This window comes from Haplochromis burtoni, unplaced genomic scaffold (genome assembly GCF_018398535.1).
Source record: "Haplochromis burtoni strain Fernald_Lab_line unplaced genomic scaffold, NCSU_Asbu1 Contig_72, whole genome shotgun sequence".
Classification (NCBI taxonomy): domain Eukaryota; kingdom Metazoa; phylum Chordata; class Actinopteri; order Cichliformes; family Cichlidae; genus Haplochromis; species Haplochromis burtoni.
The window spans coordinates 1,199,693-1,213,387 of record NW_024582433.1 but is presented as its reverse complement, the minus strand read 5'-3'; the positions used below and the strand labels follow the sequence as shown (position 1 = coordinate 1,213,387).

The window sequence follows — 13,695 nt, the reverse complement described above, 5'->3', positions numbered from 1 at the left end:
ATAGATAGATAGATAGATAGATAGATAGATAGATAGATAGATAGATAGATAGATAGATAGATAGATAGATAGATAGATAGATAGATAATCCACGGTCTTCATAGAAGAACACATCTCAGTATTTACCTCTCCCGGTGTTACTGGACATATCCCTGAGTTTGTGCTTGTTGCTCCACCAGCTGAACGTGACGCTCTCCTCCTCCACGCCGACCCGGTTAAAGTGTGTTTATACTCCTACCCCTGCCTGGTCTGGCATGAGTGTTCTCCCACCGACTTCGAGCTGCAGGACATCAAGGTGTTTGTGAAACTGGCTGCTGGTCATATCTGTGCGGCCTCTGAACTCCTACTAAACAAACGTTTCCTCCCTGCGCGTTCATCTCACACCGTTAGGTCTACCTGTGGCCCACCTGCTTGTGCTGGTGGGCTACGGTGTGATGATTGAACAGTCTGCAGGAGATTTAGGCCATAATCTTTATGGCATTATAAAGACTGTATTTGATTTGTCTTATTATAGCGATGATTTGTTTATTATAGCGATACATTTATGTATATTCAGTCAGTACCGAATGAAAGTCGAGGTAAACATCATGGCAGCAGTCTCTACGAGACATGGAGCTGAAATGACAGGACTTCACGTTGGATGTGTTAAAGTGAGAGGCCAGAGAGATGAAAAATAACAATGTGTTATCATTTCTCGGTTTAAGGACACGCAGGTCTGTATAATGATTAGATCCATTGTAGACGCGGTGGCTGGCAGATGTTTTTGGCTGTGTGTGTGTGTGTGTGTGTGTGTGTGTCTTGTCTACAGGCTTCATCTGTTCAGCTGCTGTACACTGAAGGACTTTTCAGCTCTGGAAAATTCTCACGAAAATGAGTAAAAACATCAAGTGGTAATTTATGAGTAATGAGGGAAGAAAGAAAAAAAGAAACGATATGACGCCCGTCCTAAAAAAGCAGGTAAGCAGAAGTGGATCAAAAGTCAATAAAGCCGCTGCTGGTTTCTCTAAATGTTCAAAATGTTGTCATGACCTGCTGGGAGGCAGTTTTAAATGACGGACAGGACACCTGGACGGCCCGATTCAGTTCAGTTTACCTGCAATAACTTTAACATCCCAGGTACTAATAATCCATACAGCGCATGCCCAGGTCTAATTTACCTGATACTAATTCATTTATTATTAACTGAAACACACTTTTAATCTCGCTGAACAAACCAGTGACAGTTATCTACTTTTTTTTGGTAAGTATACTTACTTTATTTGACTTATTTTTGTTAGCAATTAGAAACATGTAATATTTTGAAACCTGAAACATGTGTGATAGTCTTAAAAAATAATCGAACTTCTAGATGATTATTAATAATGGAAATTGGAGGTAGCTGGTGAAGAAAAAATTAAAAGCATTTAAACTAATATGACAGGACTCTAATGTAAAATTAAATCAAGTGTGTTTTATTTAATTTACTTCGATCAGGCCAAATAAAGAGCCGGTACACAGAGATGATCCACGGCGGGCTAACTTTTACGTTTGGACGTGAATGTATCATGGCTAAAACTGTGTAATTATTAATTTAATAAGCTGCCCGCTGTTTTCGATCGCTTGTATTAACGACGGTTATAAATGTTCAGTGTAAAACGTGATTTCCAGCAGACATTGAAGGCCTCGCTGTTTTGCTCACAATTCCAAATTTAGCATAAAAACAAGACAGTTTGCGTTAATGAATGTATCATTGACTGTGATGGGGGTGCTTTTTATTTTAGGAGGAACAATTTATTTATTTATTTTAAGAAATCAATGCACTTTGGAAAATTAATAAGAATTATTCATCTGTTTTTGCGCGAGGACCCGTGGCTATAAGGTCACTCGAATTATGTCACTTAAAGACACAAAACAGACACACTCTTTGTTTTTTCCTGCGCACATTTTTCAACTTTAATTAAATTCTTTAGATAACGTCTTGTTAAACAGCGTTTAACCCTGAGCTCTGTCTCGCAGCATTTTGCCCGGTGATTTCTCTCCGTGTTGTCAGGATTGTCTAACGTTCTCATTCAGACATGACAGATCACACAGAAAACATGTTCACTTTAGAAGAGGGCTTACCTTTCCACGCAGGAGCTCGAAATAACAGCAATAATCATAAAAAATGTTCCACAGCAAATATTCTGATATTATCCAAACGATCTCTGGTGGTGTGCGTCCGAGCCGCGTTGGAGGAAGATGGACCGCTGTTGTGCTGCGTTGTGTTGCGTCGTGTGTGCGCAGTCGGCACTGACTCAGGTTTTATCCAGCAGGGCTGCGCAGAGGATGGAGCACTGCAGCCATTGGACGAGGAGGATGGAGGAGGTGTGTTTTGGGTTGGTTTTTGGTTGGTTTTTTTTTTGAGGAGGGAAAAAGTGGGACAGGATGACTGACCGCGGGCTCTGATGGCATCACACCCCCTGAGTGACTGTACGGAAACACTTGTCAGGAGGCGGCTTGTTTCTATTCACCTCCAGCGACAGCCCGCTTTGATTAGATGGTGAACCGGCGTGTGACACCGGGCCCGACTTCCACACGATTTGCTGCGATGCCTCCCTGACAGGCGACTCTGGAGGATCCCACTGAGTCCCACTGAAAAATGTTTTGCAAAACTTTTTTTTTTTTTAACTGAACAAAGAGCAGAAAATGAAAGGTGGAAAATACTCTCAGGTCAGCAGGAGAGACTCTTATGTCCAAATTAAATCGGGGGAAACAAATTAATCTTCTCAACCGATGAGGAATCACGTTATTTATATAAATATAGTTTAACCAAAAAATAAAAGTAATAACAATTCAAATAATTAGTCTTTACCTAAATAAAATACTCCGCGAATAATAAATAAATAGATAATAAATAAAAACACGAAAATTAAATTAACCTCTGGTCCTATAATCTTTTTGTTGTACTTCCTCTATATCTTATTTTTAAATGTTGCTCTCTTCCTTCATATTTAACAACAAAAATTAGTCTGCATGTCTTTAAAAAACGATACAAGGTAAACCTTTTACTGGTTGCATACAGCGTTAGAATAAAAACAAAAAAAACAACTAAATATGACGAGAAAAAATAAAAAGTTTTTGGCTCACACAGGAGACAGAGGGGTTTCTGAAATAAGCTGCAAGACACTAAAGGTTTTTTTTTGCATTTGAGCTTTTTCCAGCTTTTATGTAAAGAACGCATCCGTGCTTCAGTGTGTCCACATAGTGGTTTTGTGTAGTTAAAAAAAAAAGTAGTTCTTGGTTTGACTTTCTGCACCATACTTGCAGCAGGCCCCTGCGTGTGCGTGATGTGACAGCAGAGTGTCAGGATCCCGGTGAGTTTAAGACGCTGTTAAACGTTGTTCTCATGAGCCTGTAAAACAAACACAACACCTCTAATAACAGACACCAATGGCACCGTGTCGTCTGTCTCAAATTCAAGTGGCTTTACTCGGCCATATGGACTTAAAAGAATACGATCTGGGAAATAAAGAAAGAAAGAATCAACTTTGCGCTCCGGAAATCGTTCATTCGTCGTCTTTGAAAAGCTCTGCCACTGCACATGGTCAGGTCAGAGCCGTTGCTGGACAAAGGGTCGAGTGTTTTAAAATAAACACAAACGCCAGCACATTAAAGGAATCGTAGTATTAGCTGGAAGCAGAAACAGTCCTCTGTAAAGTGATCGGAGCGCAGAGAAAATAACAAGTGCCTGAAGGGAGAGGTGGCAGAGAAGAGAGGGAGAGAGGGACAGAGAGGTTACCGAGAGTTTAACAAGGGATTAAAACTCAACGATTGGTATCTATCGCGATCATACTCTGAATTAAAATAGCCTTTAATTATACGACTCCATTTGCCAAGGGGAGAAATTCATACACGCCCCAAAATCCACCGGCCTCTCCGAACGCAGGAAGACCGACATGAAGAAGTTACTGTTAAATATGTCAAAAGTTTCTTAACCTTAATTTTTCCCCAGCTGGAGAATGTCAAAGTTGAGGCTGTAAGATATCATTAAAAAGCATAAAAACACAAAAAGGTTTGCGTTTTATTTGAAAACATAAATTACTGAAAAACATAAATTCGCACGGAAGATGTAAGAGGAGAGGAATGAATGCCATGGTCCGAGATTTACAATTCAAACGTTTTCTCTTAAACTATAAATTCAGTTTGAATTATTGCGCATTTAGCTGTAAAAATATTATAGAAAAAATAGAATATACTTTATTGTACAAGAAGAAGATTTGGCTTTACTTTATAAACAGCTCATCATAAGGTTGTATTTGTGTAATTAACGTACTAAATCCAGTCTGTTTACAAGATAAAACAAGATCACTGCTAAAACTCTATTTACACGCAGACTGGCGCATTAGGCTGGATTTACTGTGTTCATTTTGAATAAGTGTTATAACTGCAAGGCTATCCAAATGCAATCCTCGCCAGACAAGATGTGCACTTGTATGAACATCACTCCTCATATATCCCCAAAGTGAACAAATGTTAAATCGTTCCTCATAAAGACTCGCTAAAGGCTTGTTGGCAGACTTTTAAGCCACTCTCTGCTTCCTCGTTCAGTTTTCATGTCTTTGGAACTCATCGTCTTCCCTCTTGATTGCTCTGCCGGCCAATTTAGAAAAAAGTGCACTTATTTACCCTGAGTGATAACTGTGGGAAGTCTCTGAAACGTGCAGAAAATGTTCAGTGGGACACACGCAAGGGAGGGGGGGGGGGGGGGAGGAGAGAGAGAAACTCAAGAGCAGCTCGGTCTGTTTGGGTTAAAAATTAAAAGGCGCACTCAGGACAAAAGAAAAATTCCACTTATAGGACTATTTTATTTTTCTCCGGGTGTGTCGTGTTTGTTGTGTATCTCCGGACTGATTTCCCCGAGCAAAGTGTGTGTCCCTGTAAGAAACCTGGTGACCTGCGGCTACAGGTGGCAACAAAAGTTGGGGGTAAAAGGTCAGCCAGAGCGAGCATTTCCGACTCCAGAGATAGGAAATCATCCTCAACTATCCTCTTTATATTTCCTTTATATCCTAGAGTTTGTGAAGAAAATTGGACCTGGAAACGATGTCCAGGTTATTCAGGTGATAAACCTGGTCTCAAAGCTAAAATATGTCATGAAAAGGAGGGTGGGTGGGTAGCACGGGATAAATCAGGTGTGCAAGGAGCCGCCGAATGCCAAGGACGCACAGTCCGCCTGGGCACGAGCTTGATTTCGTCATTTCATCAAAACACACACGCACGCGCGCGCACACACAACAAAGTTTCCACAAATATTTAACAGCTCAGACTCTCTCACTCAGATTAAGCAGAAGTGTGCGGGTGTCCGTCTCATTGTGCACGCGCCGAGAAATCGCCTTCTGTGCTTCTGCGCGCTCCCGTAAAGATAAATGGGAGAGGAAGAAAAAAAAAAACATCCACTTAATGACAACTTTAATAAATCTAAGCCCGGTGGGCGCTTGTCTCTTTGTGGTCAGCGAGTCGAGATGAGCCACATAATTAGGCCATAATAGCTGGAGAAACATCTCAGTATTGATGATCCCATTAGGGCAACGATTTTAGCGCACAACTTCTAAAACATACATTTTCTATCCTAATCTTATCTACAAGGGGCTTCTCACACTGACAAACGCGTGAGGAAAATATAACTGCTGCTTACATATCAAGTATTTCTGTTATAATGAATGTTTATTCACTCAAATTCTGACTTGATGGCTTATTCTGTTAAGCTGAAGCTCCTCAGGTGTGTCACTGGGGCCGTGAGAGGGTTCATAGAAGTACACATTCATTGGGGGGAGTTTGATTCACACTTTGCCCACAAAGCTCCAGACATGTGAACCTTAGTGATTTACAGTGTAGCGTATATGTTACCATATGGCATCCAAACATGTTTAGGTGTCAAGCCTTCCTTCCTTGCTGTTACTCTCGTGATGCATGTGTTGCCAGCAGCTTTTCAGTGCCTCCTCTCTCTCTCTCCAACCAGCCTTTACCATCTGTTGTAGCTCCCCTCCATTCTGTCCCTTCATCTTTTTCTTCCCATCTTCCTGTGTTTTGTGCACTGTCCACCCTCCCTCCAGCTTTGTCTGTCTTAGTTCATCCCTGTCCATTGTTCTCCCTTGTTCCTCCCCATTTCCGCTTTGCTGTTACCCTCTGACCTCACCCCCTTCCACCCTGCTGACCCCCTCCATCACCACCACCTCCGCCGCCATCACCCCACACAACTTGGGACCCCAAATCTTCTTGTTCTTCTCTTCACTGATTCCCCTTTTAAGTTTCTTTCGGAGGGCTAATAACTGTTGCCAGCAAGCTCCACACAAAATCCCAGCATGATTGCTATTGTGAGACGTACAATGGCGTGCTGGCAGTAATAGCCATTAGCAGCAGAGGGGCTTGGCTCGGACGTAATGTTGAGCTGTGTTTAGCCCACATGCAACTTGGACCGGTGGTCAGATAGGAACTTTCACTTTCATGACCGATCACCATCAAGTTTTTAATTTCCTCTGAGTCTTTTTCTCCAGTATTTTTCTTTCTTCCCCCCCCCTAAAACAACATAAAAGTGGAGGAACTTATTAAAACGTGCAGTTATTTCCTTAATAATTTACACAAAGCAGGAGGGTGGGTGATACAGGCCACAAACTGACAACAGCACTCCCTGGATAAAAGAAGGAGACTTTGATCAGAGCAGCTGGTGGACCTTGTCTTCATACCTGTCACTCAGAAGAGATTACCAAGGAGACGTGCATCGCAAAGCTTGCAATTGGCTGCAACAGTTGAAGGGGTGTGGAGCCGAGTGTCCTCAGGGGAACTCAGGTGCTCTCCTTGCAAGAAAAAAAGAGTGAGACCACAGAGCTGATCGTACGTAAAGTAAAAGAGCCTCATTATCCTGGGAGTGGTATGTAGCCATAATGCAGAAAATATCAAAGAATGTGAAGCAAATGAAAAAATAAAGAAAAACAGAGCACTTTGTGTCATCCTCTGGATTAGTGCCTTATTACTTCCTGCTTCTGATGAACTTGCTGAAGAGACGTGACAACAGGAACACAGCACATTGGGGTCACTTAAGAGAAGAACTTATGCTGTGCAAAACTGCCAAGGAGAAAAAGTTAGTTTCCTAGTTTCCTTTTTAACCCAATAGTATCGCTGTGAAGTGTCCTTGGAGAGTGATTTTATAGCTCCAGTTAAGTTGCTAGGTTTCGACAAATACAACCTGCCTGTCACGAATGAATTACAAAGGAGTGTTATACGGGATGTTTAAGGTTACCATTTGTGTGTGGATTTGAAGCAGACACGATGTTGCCTCTCAGCATGAATTGTATTAACTTTGGCGATCTGCTCTCCACATTCGTGCAGCACCGTCCATCACGGTGTCAGTTTCAGATTCTTCCAGCCTCAGCTGAGTTTCATGTTCATGGCTGATTAGGAAATGCTAGCATGTTACCAAGCTAAACTAAAAATGATGCACATGGTGAACAGGATCGTAGCTGTATACTGTGAGCATGCCTTAGACACATGGATGCTGCGCGTAAGAGCAGCTGCACAGGGTATCTGGACACAGCCTAGTCATCCTGGTTTTGTTAAACTGGAACTTAAACATATCTGGATAGCCAGCTTGGTCGTCTAGGATCATTTTTATTAATTATGACATTAAGGGCTGTGCATATTTTCACCAGTAACAAAATGTGCTCAGAAGAAAACCTAAAAGCAATGTTTACTAGGGTACAAAAGAAAATGCTGAACAGGACAAAATTGCACCTATCTGTCACCAAAGCAAACACTTCCTTTATTATATACAATTTCATGGGCAAATTTAATAAAAAAAAAAAGTTTACCTCTCTACTGTTATCCTAAAGGGAAAACTGATGTTTTTTTAACTAGGCTGTAAACATAATTATGTTTTCATTTAGCATGGGAGTCCATAGGGACTTGGATTTGTAGCCAACCTCAAGCAATCACTGGAGAAACGTTTAAATACTCACTAATTTAATGAGTCACAAATGTTTTAAATCCCTTTTGTCCATCGAGATGTGGCACAGGAATGATTCAATTCAATTCAATTCAATTCAATTCAATTCAATTCAATTCAATTCAATTCAATTCAATTCAATTCAATTCAATTAATATAGTGCCAGTTCACAACAACAGTCACCACAAGGCGCTTTATATTGTAAGGTAAAGACCCTACAGTAATAGCAAGAAACCCAACAATCACATGACACCCAGTGACCAAGCACTTGGCAACAGTAGGAAGGAAAAACTCTGTTTTAACAGGAAGAAGGCTCCCACTGGTTGGTCTGTGTTGGGTGTGATAAAGGACAAAGGACACTGTAGAGTACACATAACACCAAACCACCTCACCTAAAAAGAAGTAGATCCATATATAATTTGTGACATTATTTAGCAATTTAGCTGCTTTGCTACTTTAGGTCGGCTGATTATGCCTTATAAGTTTGGCATATTGAACAGAGCGTGAGCAGCTAAAATAAGAGGTTTAAGTGTGCTGTCAGTGCAGGCAGACAGAAATCCCACGCAGCATGATGGCTTAATGGTAAACAGGTTCAGCAGGACATAAAAATTACTGTAGACATGGGGCAAAGTGGGATATCCATCCTGCAGTATCCTGGCATCTCTGATTTTGGTATATTACCTGTTGTCAGCTGCCAATAAAGTGAAAGAAAAGTGAATGTCATAATACTAACAGGCATTAAGAGAGACAGACTGTATGCCTGTAGATTTACAGCGGCGATGTCCAACTGATGCGTTATGTTTGACTATTATGAATAGCCCAGGGTAATAGCAATGTAATTAGGCCTTTACTGTCGTGTAATTCTCTGTCAAGCACACTGTCGATATCTTGGTTGATGAGGTTGAAAGTGAGATTGGAATCCAGTGACCCGGGCCAGCTGCTGTAATAACGGTGCACGCGCACACATGCACGCACACATGCACGCACACATGCACTTACACGCACACCCATACACGGCGCTTGTAATGCAGTGTTGATGCTGTGATATTTGCTTTTGTCCCTGTGTTGATCTAAGCTGACATTATGCTGTATGGCAATGATCGCTGTTTGTCTGAGTGTTACATTTGTCATCTGTGGGAGGGCAAACGAGGGATCAGGGGGACTGGAGAGCCAAGTGAGGGGGAACTTGGGGAGGAGGGGGGGCTTGGTAGGTGTACGAGGGTGGGGGAAACAGAGGGAAGGATATGAGGGTGGGACAGCGGCGGTGCGTGAGCTTATCTTTTGTGTGTCAGTTGCGGATCTGCTGGTGTGGAAGCGGATCTTTTCCCTCAGTGACTCTATTAATTTACCTCATTTATCTTAACCACCTCCCCCTCCCCCCAATAAATACTGGAGACCTCAGAGTGCGCGCGTGAGAGTGTGTGCGTGCATGAAAAACCCTACATCTGGATATGTGTGTGTGTGTGATGGAATAAAACCACAGCAGCTCCCCTTTCTATTCCCAGAGGACAAATCCGTGGCGGAAAAACTCATTTTCCTGCAAATAGTTTGTCAGCCAAGCTAGGAGGAGTGATAAATTATCACAGACGTTAGGTGAAGGAGGACGACAGGAAGAGGGAAGCCCCCTCTCTCTCTCTTTCTCTCTCTCTCGTCTCTCTCTTTTATCCAAACAGCTACTTCCTCTATTTCATCCCATCATTTCTATTTACCTCTGATTTCCCTCATGCTGCATCTCAGCTCTGATTACAACAGGATGCATGCCTTTCATGTTCATATATACACACTCGATCATGAACACAAACAAACACACATAGCTTTCCAGTCCAAGTTGGAATTGGGAAAATGTGGCTGCCCCTACAACTCAAGTGTGACTCCCCATTCCAAATGATAAATTGATGGCCAGAAAAATGGATTTGTTTTCAACTGGTAACACATCAAAGAAATAATAATTCTGTGTGGGGGAGAGTGGCGGGATGATGAATGGGGGTGGACAGCTGGATCACAGTAGAGCAATGGAGTGAGTGAAAGCGAGGGAGAGAGAGAGAAGAGAAACAGAGAGATGAAGTGGCACGGTGTGAGTAAGAAAGTGCAAAATCAACAAGCAAAGAAAAGAAAAGGTTTTATATGTTTTGTAATAAGCTAACTTTGTGACATGAGATCATTTGACCTAGACAGCACACCCATATCTGAATACTGGACACTTCATATCAGGATTGTGCCGCTAACAGGCTTCAGTCTCCTCCTGGGAACAATTCCCAAGAAAAATGCATTCTCTGTCAAAAGTGTATTAGCGGGGCTGCTCACTGATGTTGTGAGAGAAGTTTGTCTCTCAGTCACAGCTCTGATTCATCCCACAGGTGCTGGATGAAAAGGTGGGTGGGGGCGACTCTCTACCTGACTTTGCAGTGTAGGAGTTCTCAAAATGCTGCCAAAAAATTGGATGATACAACATATCACATCGAGGTCTCTGATTATTATTGTATGTTGTACTAAATAAACACCCCCTCAAAAAATATAGCAAAAAAATAGTTCAGCTTAGATGTCCTTTTGCCTTCAGAGCTGCCTTAATTCTTATTGCAGAGATTCAACATGTTGCTGGAAACATTTTTCTGAGATTTTGGTCCATATTGTAACACAGCTACTGCAGATTTGCCAGTTTCACATACATGATGTGAAGCTCCTGTTCCACCACATCTTCTCTATGATCTTCACTGGAAGCAGCAATCAGAAGATGGGTACACTGTGGTCATCAAGGGATGAACATGGTCGGCAGGTACACTGTGGCGGATCCCCAGTTGGTACTAAGAGGCCCCATGTGTGCCTAGAAAATATCCCAGCCCGAACTTCTCATATAAACCAGGATGGATCCGTGTTTTGATGTTTTATATGCTAAATTTTGTTCCTACCACCTGAATGTCACTGCAGACTCATCAGACCAGGCAATGTCTTTTTAATCTTCTGTAGCATCTGTGTGAATTTCAGCCTCAGTTTCCTGTTCTTAACTAACAGGCTCAGCAGTCAGTGTGGTCTTCTGCTGCTGTAGCCCATCTGCTTTAGGCTGGATGTGGTGTGCATTCAGAGATGCTCTTCTGCATACCTTGGTTGTAATGAGTGGTTACTTGAGCTGTGTGCCTTCCTATCAGCTCGAAGCAGTCTGGTCTTTCCTCTGACCTCTGGTATCATCAAGGCATTTTCACCCAGAGAACTGCCGCTCACTGGATATGTTCTCTTTTTCAGACTGAACCTGGGAGATGTTTGCATGGGGAAATCCCAGTGGATCAACAGTTTGTGAACCACTCAGACCAGCTTGTCTGGCATCAACCACGATCCAAGGTTTAAATTCACTTAAAGTGTGAGTTTCTCCATTCAGTTTGAACTACAGCGTGTCATCCTGACCATGTCTGCGTGGAATAGCTGGTGTGCCATTGGCTGATTAAATGTTTGAGATAGCAAGCAGTTAAACAGGTGTACCTAATGAAGTGGCCAGTGACTGTAATTGAGTTCAATTTAAAATTACATTTTTAAAAATAAATAAATAAAATAAATCACATATTTTTTGAAAACATGCTGAATGTTCTTGCACAGTAATCTCATGACTGGTTAACTCAGAGAAAACTACAGAAAAGTGTCCGTAGTCTTGACAATCCCGTTTTTCTCTTAAAAACATCATTAAAGTTTTAACATTTCTCACCAGCTCTTTTACAAACAGCATTTTCACAGCTTCTAGGATTTAAACTTTGAAAACTTTCATTGGATATTTGTTTTAACTTCATTTCTCATCACTGTCACTAGTGTAACTATTGTAATTCTTTCCCATAAACTACAATTTAAGTCATCTCTGAGTAAAACTCACAGCAGCCAGCGTCTGAATGAGCTGATGCTTATTTTTTAAGACAGTGTGCACAGACGTTATTCTTTCTTATCCTGGGTAATTCAAAAAAGGGGCCTGCTGCATCTGCTGTCGCGCTTCTACTACATGCTCTCACATGAGGTTTTGTTTCTACAACTAGGAAAACAACATTATCTCTATCTCTATCTCTTGCTCCCTTTTCATCTGATCACATGTAGTGACACTTTTACAGGGTTTGGTGAGTAATTACTGAAGCCACAGTGACAAAGAAAAGCAAAATAAATTCTCTGACAACCAAATAAAAGGAAAAATCTGAACTCAAGTTGAAATATAACTCCCAGAAACTACAAAATAATTTAATAAATAAAGTGAAACTTAACCACAACCGCCAAAGAAAAATGTTTTTCTATAACTACCTCACATTTTGTAGATACCTACTGTATGTTAGATTAAGCACATACAAAATTTTTGGCTCCTACATTTAGCAAACAGTAAATTATGTTGCTCTTGGATTATATCTGGTGGCTTTGCGCGCCCTCACATGTAGCTTTGTTGTTTTAAATCTCTGACCTCCCCCTCCACCGCCAAGCCAAAGACACACATCTAAATTTTTGCGGGTTTTCATTGAAAACTACAGAGGATATAAAAATTCTCATAAATTAACTGTAAATGTCTACTTGCTTGTAAAAAGTTCATCATTTTATCTTAAAGGTGACTTTGGTGACTACTGCTGACCCCTGTTATCTAGACATCTGAGCAAAGCTCCAAATGCCACAGATGTCTGCAGGATCAACATACAAAGATGTTAAATCTGCAATCCTCAACTAAAGCTACTTCCAACATATATACAACGAGCACCTATATCGTAATAAACCGATGTAAATATCAGCAGATGGAAAACACCAGTTTAAATACTAAAAAATCCTCTTTATTCCTGTTTCTTGCACTCCTCCACAGCGGCAGGCCTTCCCACTCAGGTAGTCATCTGGCTCAGGTAATAACATAAGTGCTGAAATGAGATCATCATAATCATCATTTTCTTTATTGCCTCAGATCCCAGCAGAGGATCATCATAGCGAGAGCCAGAAATAACACAATTACGTCCATATATTCTCGCAGTTTTCAAGCAGTTATTTGGACTGTCGGCGCTCTCGGTGGATCATTAAATGTATCGAGGTGTTCTTCCCACTCGTTTACTCACTTCCCCTCCAGCTTCCTAAAGCTGTTCCTGTACAATGTCTGTTTTCATCTCGCTCATTTTTTTTTTTCCCCAGCCATATCTTATTTTTATTCTTTTTATCACCCTCCCTCCACACGCTCTCTTCCTCTCCCTTCGTGGTGATTGATGGAGTTAGGCAACAGTACACAGAGCAACGTGTGGCCAACAGTCCAAGACAGCCTGCGTGAGAGGGAAAGAGAGAGGCTGGTGAGGAGGAGGAGAAGGAGGAGGAGGGGGGGTGGGGATTAAACGAAAAGAGAGGTGAAAGGAAGGGAAGGAAAGAGGAAGCAGGGAGTCAGTGAGTGTGTGAGAGAGAAGGGGAGGGAGGAAGAGGGAGAGGAGTGTATGAGAGGAAGAGAAAGAGAGAGGGAGAGAGGGGAGCTCAGCTGAAAGCCACAGACTTAATTCTATGCATCATTAAGCAGTCTCACTCAATGCAACATCCCCTATACATCATCCACGCTCAGTAAACACAACGATGACATTACATTAGCAACTGCAAATGAATTTTCTTTTTAGAAGGAAATTGAGAATACTCTCTTACTCTCCCTCGTTTTTTTTTTTTTCAACCTCTCTGCTGCTTGCAAAGCTTGAGTGTAGGACATAAAAATACAGCGAGATATAAACAGAATAAAAACACAAACAATATTTCCCTTTCCCCTCTCTCCA

The 13,695-nt window shown here is 41.6% G+C and overlaps 1 protein-coding gene across 3 annotated transcripts in view; it reads right to left on the bottom strand.

Moving 5' to 3' along the window:
- The window catches only part of pax8 (paired box 8), a 9,815-nt gene extending 7,573 nt beyond the window's left edge, over nt 1-2,242 (bottom strand). For all 3 annotated transcript variants that reach the window (XM_005930075.2, XM_005930076.2, XM_005930078.2), the window contains exons 1-2: nt 2,101-2,242; nt 127-280 (exon numbers count right to left, since the gene is read on the bottom strand). In XM_005930075.2, the coding sequence (XP_005930137.1) occupies nt 127-148 (22 nt within the window). In that variant the 5' untranslated portion in view covers nt 149-280; nt 2,101-2,242. The remainder of the gene's footprint in view (nt 1-126; nt 281-2,100) is intronic.
- Nucleotides 2,243-13,695: the final 11,453 nt, after the last annotated feature.